This window comes from Triturus cristatus, chromosome 2_2 (assembly GCF_964204655.1).
Source record: "Triturus cristatus chromosome 2_2, aTriCri1.1, whole genome shotgun sequence".
In the NCBI taxonomy this organism is placed as follows: domain Eukaryota; kingdom Metazoa; phylum Chordata; class Amphibia; order Caudata; family Salamandridae; genus Triturus; species Triturus cristatus.
In genome coordinates this window covers 629,297,553-629,310,610 of record NC_140582.1, presented here as the reverse complement: position 1 = coordinate 629,310,610, position 13,058 = coordinate 629,297,553, and the positions used below count along the sequence as shown (strand labels likewise).

Genomic DNA, 13,058 nt, shown 5'->3' with positions numbered 1-13,058 from the left:
AAAGAAGAAAGGAAAAAGAACCATAGAAAAGGAAGAGTGCACTACCCTATTACTCCCAGAAAAAGGAAGAGCGGGGAGGAGCCGAGCCCACCCCACTGCCGAACTCCCGGACTCCCGCGCCGCCCGTACCTCCTGCGCCATGTACAGCACAGTATCAAAAGACCCACGTAAACCCGGTGGTCTCGAATCAATACCCCCCAGCACTTCAGTACGTCACAAGTCTGCCCCCCGGCAGAAGAAGGAAACAGGGGGCGAAATCACAGCGACATGTAGCAAAAAACAGGTCATTAAAAACTACTCAGCCAATATAGCAAAACGTGTATCAGTCCAGGTCTCCGTCCGCCGATCCAACCAAAGCGACAACGAGCCTGCCATCACCCCTGTCCGGACCGGCAGATGTGGTTCAGGCCCGTCCATTGCTGCGAGTCACCTTCAGCCAGGACAAAGAGACAAGATGGCCGCTCTCGAGGAAAGGGGACAATAAAGCCGTATCGTACCTCAGGGTCCCAAACGCAGCAGTAACATGCCACAGAAGCTCCAGCGATAGGTGCCTTCAGGGTAACATCTGGCAAGGGAAGTGAAAGGCTAGGTCTCAACAGGTAGTTCGTAAGCAGAGTCACAGCGTTCAAAATGGAGGGTGTCCCTGCAACTGTATCCGTGTCGATGGGTTGACGCGTTACATTGTAGCCAGGAGGACTCCGCGCCACCGCCCCTCCGCTCTGCAACATTGTTTCACCTCCAGCAGAAAACATGGGCGGCGGGGGATCCTCCAGCCGGGAACGTCCCGTTGCGAACAGTGCCTCATCGATTCTCCGGGTCAGCGCCCAGCAAGTACTCCGCATCGCCACTTTTAACGCCACGAGGGCGGCCAATACATCCCCACAGGTCGGGTCTCTCTGTACCATGCATCGGTCCGCCCTATCCCGCCGCTCCTCCGATGCGGCAATCAGCTCCGGGGCACATGGGCGCGCAGACCCTGCGAGTCCAGGGTCAGCCAGCGTCTCAGCAAGAAGAACAGGCGCCATCGTCATCTCCACTGCAGGCACTTAGTAGCGGGACAAAAGTGACCATGTATACCGGAGATCCGAGGATGTAGACACCGGAAAAACTTCGTGCTCCACTCGGGAACTGCACAGGGCGAGAGCACCCCACGGTTGCCGTGAGGACCGGCCGTTCGCCGCAGGAAGACACTTCAAAATGGAGTCCGCTCGCTGTTCTTCAGGGTGGCTGAGGGGAGCTAGTATTAGGGGGCTCCAACGTCGTCCACACCACTGCCAGCGCGGGGGGGAGGCCGACCCGGACGTAAGGGTCCGACTCCAGTCGCACAGCCAGCGTTGTCACCCCCGCAACCACCCGCAGTAATCCAGCTCAGCACCCCGTCCACATCCCTCGGCGTCCAGCGGCGGCCATACACGCAGGGACCCGGGGGAGCGCCGGAGGTCGAAGCAAACACCGAGTCTGCTACCAAACCCGCCGACAAAGGTGTCAGGAGAACGCCAGTCACTTCAGTGCCGGTAATCCGCAGCGGTAGAGCGGCGCAGGTCAGGAGAATTGATCAGGATTATCAAAGGAAGCCGGACGGTCCACGGAGCCGGGAGCTCAAGCGTCCGTCCCGTCGGCCATCTTGGCTCCTCGTATAAAGCAATTGTTACATGCAGTTTCTGAGGCAGTAAAGTGTTTTTCTGGCAAATTTCAGTGGTTTGAGCCAGACCATAGCTCTGTTTTAAAAAATAATTTCCAGTGAGAGCGAGAGAGAGGTTGGAAGCCGTTGGTTTAAATCCACTGAGCCATCTCAACCTCTCACCCCTTTGTGGCAGATGGAAAGTGTTCCACTCAGTTTGTGGCGCTGTAATTAAATGTTTAGGGGGATATTCATTTCGTGGTGTGCAGTAGCAACTGCAGGTTGTATGGTTGCACTTATTTACAGGTTTGTAGAGAGATGATTTGCACAGACCATAGAAACACGTAAAAGAGAAACCTGGGTTGGATACTTTGCCCACCTGTCGGGGCCGAGGTAGGGTGTTATGCAGGGCTTTAAGTAGGATAAAAAAAACTGGGGGGGGGTCTCTCAAAGGGGCGTGGTTGATGTAATTAAGGACGTGGCTTAAAAACCGGTATGCTGAAAATCTATATTTAGCTTAGTGTGGCGCCTGACTGGTATTTTTCTGCTTCTGTCATTGTATCCAGATATATGATACAAGTGACATTACACCTCCAACAAGCCAGGGCTTTGGCTTTGCCAATGGTTGTTAGTTGAATAAGATAAATAAGCAACAACTATGGCTTCATTGTATAGCATATTGAAAACGCTTCAGTTTTGAAATGGTGAGACTGTGAAAGAACTGAAACGAGTCTCTCTGGGTCTAAGTGTTCTCGTTTATTTGGAAACTTTTTATCTGTGCGAGCTAAAATTAGTTTTTGTTGACATTTTCAAGTTAGTAAATGGAGGGTTATGTGTCAATGTGGTAAATCCATTATCCATAATTATGCGGAAAATGCTGCATTTACAAAATTACATAATTCCAGTGGCGCTGGTTGTAACCTACTTGTTTTTTGCTTTTCTTGCCGCATAATTTAGTCAACCCTGATGCATGCTTTGTTGCTCATAATGACGGCAAAAGTAGGATGTCCCGCCTGGAGCAGCATTCGCCCTATGCAGCTCATTAACACTACATGCCAACCCAGCTACACAGTGGCACACCAACATCCCAACTGAGTTATTTACAGTGGATTTGCATGGGTGTTCTCATGGCGCAAAGCGACAAAAAGCATTTAGTCAATTTACTGACCATTAAAAAGGCCTAAAAATGCAGCGTTCGTTGTGTATCAGCGCACAAGTGCTTGCACAATCCTAGTAAATCTAGGCGCATGACCTAAGAAGCTTGACCGAGCAGAACAAGAAAGGCATGGGAGAGACAGGTGATTATACTGCACCTACTCACCTGTGAACGGACAGCTTTGCAATTAGGAATGCAAACCTGTTTGCTATATGGTAGTAAGACATCACAGCTTTAGTCTTATAACATGACTGATGACGGACTGTGTTCTTTCATAGCACCATTTTGTTTGTTTAAGGCTTTCAATGGTTTTAAGCACATAGCTTCGTGTGAGGTTATGTCAGCACTGTGGACGTCAGTGTAATAACCTAATGTTGAATTTTCAGCAGTGGCATAGCAAGGGGTCAATGGGCCCTCCTGCAAACAGTGAAAATACTCCTTCCAACCACCCGCTCTGCACAGTTTGTAGTAACAGCCCTAGTTGGGCTCGATAGCCAACATTCCTGTTCTCCGGTGCCACTGCACCTGCTGCACTGTTCATAGATGCGCCCCAGATTCTTAGCTCAATCAAGGTAAGAATGGTGGATGGGAAGCTAAGCCGGACATTTCAAGCACAAAAATTGGATCAAATTAGTGAGTGAGTATTAAAACCCAGCCCTATCACTATGCTGCATAGTTAAATACATATAAGATCGTAATGGTGAGACCGATTGGCATTGCCAATGCTTGTTGTTCTGATGTTTTGGCCCATGGTAAAAATATTAGGATGGATCGTTTTACTCATTTAAGTCGGCGTCAACATGTTTCACTGCCATTGTATCTCTTGTAAAAGACACTCAGTTGATGGACGGAATACAGAACAAATCAAAACATTCACCCCTAGTCAAGAGATCTGGGTTAAACCCATCATTATTTTGCTCTCCATGCCACCCCAGTTTAGGCCTGGCCATGGGAACAGTCCAGCCCGAACCGCCAAGCTAGGTCCCCCCTGGACCGGAAAAAAGCATCCTAGGACTGGTTTCGGGGTTTCACCCCTCATCATCCAGGATAGCTTGAATCCAGTGGCACAGTGAGCCCCGAAACTGGTCCTAGAATGCTTGTTTCCAGTACAGGGAGGATCTGGCCTGGCAATTCAGGCTGGACGGTTCCCATTGGGTGTAGGGTCAAGACTGATTTGCATATGGCTGTGTTCAAACTGGAATGGCATGGTGAGCAAAAAATGATGGATTTAGGCCCAGATGTCTGTACTGGGGTGAATGTATGACATTGTTTTGCATTTGTCACACTATCTCTTGTGGCAAATATGTGAGGACCAACTTGTGAGGGCCCAAGCATGAGGTGCTGGCTTGAAAAGGGAATCAGGATGAAATTGAACAAACTAGTATGTTTCATTTTATCAGTCACAAATCCATTGATTAGTAGACTTGCCCTTGACATCACTTTTTACCTCTTTCAAAGAGTGTGCCTTAGATCTTAATACACATAGTGAATTGTTACAGAAAACTGTTATTTCTGAAGTTAGAATTTCACTCTTAGAACAAGACTGTACCTGTCGCTGTCAATTAATGGCCTTGTATACTGAGGGTCTCCTGAATCGAGCTCCTCGGAGTGCAGTATTATAAACCTCAGCAGCAGAGAAAGCTCTTGGGTCAAGAGTTGGATCCCTTGTATGAAGTTGCATGTTCTGGCACTTTCCCTTTCCTTTTTTCGCAACAATTAAAATCTTCAAACATTCTGGTATTTTTATTCTTCCATAGTCTAAATCAGCTAAAGTGGGTAGGGAGGTCACATGGCATTTCAGTTATTGTGAAATCCTCCAGAAAGTTTTAATTGAAGCACTGCAAAATAAACCTTTTGCCAGACCCAAACCTTCCTTTTTTTAATGCATATGTCACCCCGAGGGTAGACCCTGAACATCAGAGTGCAGTGTATTTAAAAAGTTGGAAATGTACTTTCAATTTTTACATGTCCTAGTAGTGAAAAACGTTTTTGTTCACTACTGCAAGGCCGATCGCCACCATAGGATAACATGGGGATTACCATATTACATTTTAGAAGTGTAATTTCCAAATGGGAATAGATAGTTGATTTACGGTTGGTGTCTCTGGAATCCTAATTAAAAATTCCAATTTATGGGGAAGTCAGATTTTAAATCACAATTCCGGGAATGTCACTTTTATAAAGTAGCATTTTCTTGCCTTAGCCATTTGGTGCCCGCAGCCAGTCTCTGGTCACATGACTAGGTGTTGTTAACAGTTTGGCTTTGTGTATTCCTCCTAGACAGCCACACACAATGGGGGTTTAGCTGTGGCTGAATGGGCCATCACTGGCAGGATAGGAGGGAGGAGCTGGGCCCAGCCTCACTTAGATCTGAATAGGCTGTGTCCTGTCTCCACACAAAGGGCTGCATACCCCCCGTAGTTAGTCTGGAGCAAGGGCTGGGAAGGCCAGACATCTGTTCACTTCAAAGGCACCCCCACTTGAAAGGCACAACTGTGTATAAAAGAAGGACCTTGGTCACCACCACTTCAGTACACTAAACCTGTGGATAATCTGCCGGCAAGAAAGCCCTCCACTATGCTGGACTCCTGCTTTGCTGTGTAGACCTGCTGCTCTCCCTCTTGACTGGGTGAGGGGGACTGGGCCTGTATCTCTTGAACCCAGAGTGACCCCAAGAGCTAGTTGTCTGGCCCACTGATCTGAAGCATCAGGGACATAAGAGGCTTCCAACAACCATACACCTGGACTCCACCATCTGTAAGCCTACCCTCCCAAGTGGTTCCATCCCAGTTCTGAACCCTTGGAAGTGGGCCTAAGGTGCTTGCTAGCTGAACGACACATCTCTGCGGAGCAACGTATCCCCAAGCAGAGCCGGTGCATCTCCACTGCTGAGCAGCGCATCACCGAGCAGAACCAACGTATCGCCACTGCTGCATGGATTGGATCCATTGCAAAGCTCCTCACTGCCTCTACAGCCCTCGGAACTGACACATCGCCCTGATGGCGCGGTGCATCTACAACCCAGATCCTCTCATCGACTGCAGCCTCAACGCCGCCGGACTCTGCATCGCAGCTCCTCGGAACCGACCTATCACCCACTGGGTGCCGCATCCCCAATGCTGGTCTTAGCATCAAACCCCCATCAAAGGGATCCTCTACGAAGCAAAAAGACCTTTCACTGCAGTCTTGCCTTATCCCAAAACGGATGCATTGCTTCGGCTGCACGGTGCATCTTCAATGCAAATCCACACAGGATTTATGGTACAATGTTCAATGGGCCTAACTGGGGCACTGTAGCCGGCCCATGCTCCATTACTGTTGGCCTGATCTTGTGACATTGCCCCAGTCCGCTGCAACCAGATATCCCTGGTTTGCGTTTTGTGCTTTTTGTTGCTATTTTCACAAACGTTTAAATTGAATATCTCTGGTTCTATTAAATGGATTTGTGGTGTTTTGGTCTGGTTTTATTTATTAAAAATTACTCTATTTTTCTAAGTCTGTTGTGGGATTCTTTTGTGGTGTTTTCATAGTTTCACTGTTTGAGGTGTTTCACAAATGCCTCCGAGTTAAGCCTGACTGCTTTGTGCCAAGCTACCAATAGGGTAGGGACCGGTTAATTTTTATGTGCCTTACTCTGGCAAGGATTATGGTTGCTTCTTGACCATGACTTTCACCCCAGCTGCCCAACAACCAAATTTCTTACTATCCCAAATTGAAGTACTTGGAAAAAAGTATTCAGAAACTATGTAAATCTACTCCTTCGTTTAGTTGAGATTTGAATGTAACATTGTCTGTTTTGCTAGTGCTCTAACATTGTGGTCAAGGTGGATAAAACTAAACTGCATGGTAAATTTGAGAGGAAAATTAGAATTAATTTGTATTGGTCTTGTGTTTCATAATCTCCAATAGTTTTGGAATAGATAGGTATTGTACATAAAATTGAATCTTATGATCTAGAATGAGATTTTGCATGCCATAATGCTTGTTTCTGCACTGTTATTTTTCAGGGACTCTCCAGATGAACTACCAGTATTTGTTGGGGCAAATGAAGCAAAGAAAAACTGCACCATTAGTCAAGTTGGCGATAACATTTTTGCTGCGGTCAGGTGAGAATGTAGCTATTTTGACCAATAATATAATGGTTCTTTGCTCCAGACCCTTTAGATTCTCACTCGAATAGCTTGTCCTTCAATCCATTAAACGGACTTCTTTTGTTCTTCACTTTTGCTAAGTGAATCCTTTTAATGAGAGCACTTATGTGGGACTGTGTGCTTGATTCTTAGTTCTGGTATTCAAAGAACACTCTGATACTGCGGCACTTTTGAACTGCCTGCTGCAACTTCCATGTCAGTTTGTGGCAAGAAGTGTTTTTTTGGATTGCATAACTACATTGGTTTATTTCAGCTATGCTTGTTTACAACTACAGTTATTGTTCCATGAGTATAGATGTGTATGAATTGTGATTAATTAACGGTTATGTAGTTCCATGCAACACTATGCTTTTAAGCACTTTTATTAGCTTTCTTGTTCAGATACAGCTGATTTCTAATATGCAGTCTGTGGTTTCCAGTGCTGAGTGGCTCTTGTAGGTAGGAGGATTTTAGTACCAACATTGGTAAGGACTACTTGTGCTCTTCTTAAAGGCAATGGTTTTAGAAATCACTAAACTGTTTGCCACATAGAAGATCAATGTTGCAAACTTGGCCAGCTCTATTTACTCCGGATAGCAAGACGAGACAGTGGTAGGAAAGGGCACCACAGTGCCAACAACCAGGCTCAAAAATCCGTGAAGATCATCTACTATTCTTCTCTAGAAGAAATTCTTTTGATATTTTTTTTTCTTTCTTTTTTCTCCCCATTTCATTATAACAGAAAGCTGTACATAACCGGATGTGATTTAGTTAGGCATGCTAATGACGTAAGGCCCCTGTGGCCCCACTCCATCTTATGTCACATCTTTGCTAATTGAGGTTGCCATCTTTCCCGATTTATGCAGAATCCTTGATGTGTCTGCCATTGGACGCAGATGTCTGACCTTCTTTCTGAGAACGGTGATAGCCTTAACCCACCGATTGATGACATAGATACAACTCTTTTTGCGACATTCGTCTGGGTCAAATTTTTCCTTTCTAGTATATCCATCTTCTTTACAAAGGGCTATATGTATCAAGCAAAATTGCGATTGCAAACGCCGAATTTCGGCCTTTGCGATCGCAATTTTGTATGAAGGCAAATCTGCGTGCAAAATAAGGAATCGAAAAATTTGCGATTCCTTATTTTGCAATTGCATTTAAGGAATTGCAAATTTTGCGATTCCTTAAATGCAATGTAAGAAGCACCAAAAAGTGCAATTTGGCCTTAAGGAATCGCAAATTACCACCAACTACAGGTTGGTGGTAATTAGCGATTTTCTTTCAAAAATGCATTTTTCAAAGTGGCATGTGGCGCGCACACATGCTCTTAGGGCAATTGTTTTTAGGGTGTGGGCTGCCCGAAACGGGCACTCCAATGCCCCCACCCTCCCCCACATAAATGAGTCTTTCTGCCCCCCAGGAGGCAGATGGGAGCTGTAGCCCCCAATCTGGCCCCCACTGGGGGGTGCAGAAAGCCCACTAGAAACCATGGATTTTTTTGTTTTATTAGTGTAGGGGTAGGGGCTCCCCAAAATGTGCATGACAATACCCCCACCCCACCCCCAGAGAGACTCCAGTCTTTCCGCCCCCCCCCCACCCCCCCCCCCGGAGGGTAGTTGGCGGCAGTGGCCCCTGATCTGCCCCCTGGGGGGGGCAGAAAGCCCACTAGGCGCCAGCGAGTACGCAGGCTTTTTTTATGCGTGGGGGTGAGGGCTGTCCAAAATGGTCACACCAATGCCCCCACCCCCACAAAAAATAGCCACAGTCTTTCTGCCCCTTTAGGGGCATATCGGGATGAAACCCCCTTCACCCGATTTCTCCCCCCCCCCCCCCCCCCCCCCAGGGCAGCAGAAAGCCCACTGGCCTCCGGCTTTTTATTTAGCAATGTGCATACCTGTGGATTTTGGGCCCTAGCTCAGGTGGCACGTAGGCAAACCTGTACGTTTTTTTTAAAACTAGACACCGAGGGGAATCCAGGATGGGGTGACTTGACTGGCTCTCAGCAGGTTCTGTTACCCAGAATCCATTGCAAACCTAAAAATGTGTCCAAAATAACACATTTTCCTCACATTTCTGTGTTGGAAAGTTCTGGAATCTGCGTGGGTCCACACAATTCCACCCACCCCGCGTTCGCCAAAGTCTTCCGAGAAAAATGGTACCTCGCTTGCGTGGGTAGGCCTAGTGCCCGCGTCAGGCAAGGGCCCAAAACCAATTGAGGAGACCTCAAAATTACCTATCACAAAACAACCTGGTTTTGCAAAGGGGGTCCCATGAGTTTTTGGCCCCGGGCTTGGCGGCTATCTAGGGAAACCTACCAAACCCACACATTTCTGAAAGCTAGACACCCGGGGGATTCCAGGGCGGTATGGCTTGCGTGGATCCCCCAACGTTTCCTTACCCAGAATGCCCTGCAAACCTCAAATTTAGCTGAAAAAAATCACTTTTTTCACACATTTTTGTGTGGGAAAGTTGTGGCATCACCTGGATGACACAAATTTCCTACCACCCAGCGTTCACCCAGGTGTCCCGATAAAAACGGTGCCTCACTCGTGTGGGAGGCCCAAGTACCCGCGACAGGCAAGGGCCCACAACATAGTGAGGCGACATGAAAATTGCCTATCTCAAAACGACCTGCTTTTGCAAGGGGGGTCACTTGGGTTTTTGGCCCTGTGCTCAGCGGCCACCTAGGGAAATCTACCAAACCCACACATTTCTGAAAACTAGACACCCGGGGATTCCAGGGAGGTATGGCTTGTGTGGATCCCCCAACGTTTCCTTACCCAGAAAGCCCTGCAAACCTCAAATTTAGATTAAAAAAATTACCTTTTTCACACATTTTTATGTGGGAAAGTTGTGACATCACTGGGCTGACACAAACTTCCTACCACCCAGCGTTCCCCCGGGTCTCCCGATAAAAACGGTGCCTCACTTGCCACGGGCAAGGGTCCAAAACGTAGTGAGGCGCACTACGTTTTGGACCCTTGCCTGTCGCGGGTACTTGGGCCTCCCACACGAGTGAGGCACCGTTTTTATCGGGAGACCCGGGGGAACGCTGGGTGGTAGGAAATTTGTGTCAGCCCGGTGATGCCACAACTTTCTCACACAGAAATGTGTGAAAAAGGTGATTTTGTTTTTTTTTCAGCTAAAATTGAGGTTTGCAGGGCATTCTGGGTAAGGAAACGTTGGGGGATCCACGCAAGCCATACCTCCCTGGAATCCCCAGGGTGTCTAGTTTTCAGAAATGTGTGGGTTTAGTAGGTTTCCCTAGGTGCCGGCAGAGCTAGGGTTAAAAAACTACAGCTAGGCACTTTGCCAAAAAAAGTTCATTTTTCACTGCGAAATTGAGGTGTGTCCACGATGCGTTTTGCGCCGTTACCTGTCGCGGGCACTAGGCCGACCCACACAAGTGAGGTACCATTTTTCTCGGAGGACTTTGGGGAACACTGGGTGGGTGGAAATTTGGGGATCCAAGTAGATTCCAGAACTTTCCACCAGATAAATGTGGGGAAATGTTTTTTTGGCAATAACGGAACCTGGTGGGAGGCAGTCAAGTCACCCCATCCTGGATTCCCCTGGGTGTCTAGTTTTCAAAAATGTATAGGTTTGCTAGGTTTCCCTAGGTGCCGCCAGAGCTAGAGCTAGACACTTTACTAAAAAAGGGTAATTTTGCATTGTGAAAATGTGGTGTGTTCACGTTGGGTTTTGAGCCATTTCCTGTCGTGGGCACTATGCCTACCCCTACAAGTGAGGTACCATTTTTATCGGGAGACTTAGGGTAATTCAGATTTGTAAAGGAACTGTTATTACCTACTGACTTTCGATGCATTTCTGCCTTCCAAATGAAAGACATTGTGTAAAAAAGAAGTCATTCTAAAAAATGACTGATAATTCTCATGCTAGTATGAGTATTCCCAAATTCGGAAATGTGCAAATATCTACTGTTTCTAAACTCTATATTTTGTTCCCATTTTAGAAAACATAGGTGTCTTTCATACCGATCTTTCCATGTACACATTTTTACAGAATAATTACTATATACCCGGTACATAATAAAAAACCGTTGCAAGTTGCTGCTCAGTTTTTGGCTCTGGGTTCATCGGGTTCTTGGTGAACCTACAAGTCCTATATATCCCCACAACCAGTAATGTCCAGCGGATGTAACGGTATATTGCTTTCAAAGAGCTGTCATAATTAGAAGAAGTTACAGGTGAAAACGTTGACACAAAAGGCGCTTTTTTTCAACAAATTTTCAATTTATCCTATATTTAACTGTTAGTTTCTATAAAGAAACCTTGATCGATCTACACAAATGACCCCTTGCTGAATTCAGAGTTTTGTCTACTTCTCTAAAATGTATAGCTTTCCAGGATCCATTATTGCTTTTGCACCAATTGCTACCATTAACTGGAAGGAGGTCGAAAGCACAAAAAATAGCAAAAATAGGCTATTTCCCAGAAAAATGGCAAAACTGTGTAAAAAATGTTGGGTTTCTGACAAAGGTCTGGTATCCCCTAAAAGCTGGGAAAATGGTGATTTCAGCCCCACAAACCCTTTTTTGATAACACTTTCAGGGAAAAACCCAGATGCTTTCATTTGCAGCCCGTTTTTCCCATTTTCCCCAAAAAAACTAAATTTTTCTGTATTTTGGCTCATTTCTGTGACCCCTCCAGGGGAATCCACAAACCCCGAGTACCTTCAGAATCCCCATGATGTTGGAAGAAAAGGACGCAAATTTGGCGTGGATACCTTATGTGGTCAAAAAGTTACAGGGGCCTCAGCGCGCACTACCCCAAATAGCCAAAAAAGGGCGTGGCACAGGAGGGGGAAAAGGTAAATCCTACATACATAGCATTTTTCGATTCTCAAATAGCAATTCTCTAATAATCGCTATTTGAGAATCGCAAAACCAAAGGTTCATACATATGGCCCAAATTGAATAGTGTTTTGAGGGACTACAATAACCTCTCTGGTATATTGAACTGAGTTCACTAGTCTCACCTGTGGGTGGGAAGTCACACCTTGCAGAGCTAAGGCCAAGTCGTAACTTGCACAACACTACTAAAATCTTACTTTGTTTAAAGGCATTTTTTAAATTATAAAACAAGTTAGTGATGTTAAAGTTGGTGATGGTAATAATATCTTAATATCTTGCATTACAAAAAAATAGGACTGAAAAATCAACCATTAACGTGATTGTATAGTTTGGGGAAAATATCAGTTAAACGTAACCTCTTTAACAAAAAAAAAATGAAATTCACCAGTTATAGTTTACTGAGCTAACAATAACTTGCAACCCACCTTGCACTGCTCATCGCCTCACATACTGCATCACTCATGACCTGTTCAATGACATAATTAATTACATCATAGTTCTTTCCTTTGAAACCTATTGGCTTAGTGATATTCCTTAGCAATGCAGTACAGCATCAGTAAGAAGCAAAATTGTTTTTTGCTGATGCTTACAGCATAGTCAAAAATAAAATAAAAAAGCTTAGTAATGCTCATGTACAATTCACATCATAACTGACTCCTACGTTTTTATTTTATTTATTTAGTGATCAAAGATTGCATTTTGAATGGGTACAAAAATTATTTTATTTGTGCATTTTAGAATTGGAGCTCCCCAGCAGCAAATGGCAGTTGCCAGGCCCTGCAATTTTATTTTTTTAATTCCTGTGATGGTTGGGGTAGCTACAAAGGAACGGGGGGGGTAAGCAAGTGAGAGCATGACAGGGAGCGGCAGACTGTAAACATAAAGAAAGGCAAGAAGGAGGAAGCAATGGACCAGGTTGGGTGATGTGGGGCACGTGAAGGGTGGTTGGAATAAAAAGCTACAAACTGGGGCAGGGACCAAGTTTAAGAAGGGAGCCACAGGGAGCACTCTGGAAAGTGGGTAGTGCGGGAGGAAGTTGTGAATAAGGATAGATCCTGAAAAACCATGCGCTCTCATGAAGTGCTTTAAGAAAAGAAAAAAGTCGTTCCCGAAATTGAGCAGTGGAAGGACAAAAGGCAGCCAGTCAAAATGATGGTAAGAAGGTTATGCTCCAGGGGAGGGACAAACACTAGAAGAGGAAGGAAAGCCATTGAATAAGAAGCAAGGAAATACGAGTTACCTAGCCAACTATTGGAAGCAATGGTCGGGCTCTAG

General features: G+C 45.8%; 1 protein-coding gene across 3 annotated transcripts in view; it reads left to right on the top strand.

The window, feature by feature from the left end:
- Positions 1-13,058, top strand: part of HPF1 (histone PARylation factor 1) — a 168,541-nt gene that overhangs the window by 17,054 nt on the left and 138,429 nt on the right. For all 3 annotated transcript variants that reach the window (XM_085641821.1, XM_085641823.1, XM_085641822.1), the window contains one exon: positions 6,785-6,883. In XM_085641821.1, the coding sequence (XP_085497947.1) occupies positions 6,785-6,883 (99 nt within the window). The remainder of the gene's footprint in view (positions 1-6,784; positions 6,884-13,058) is intronic.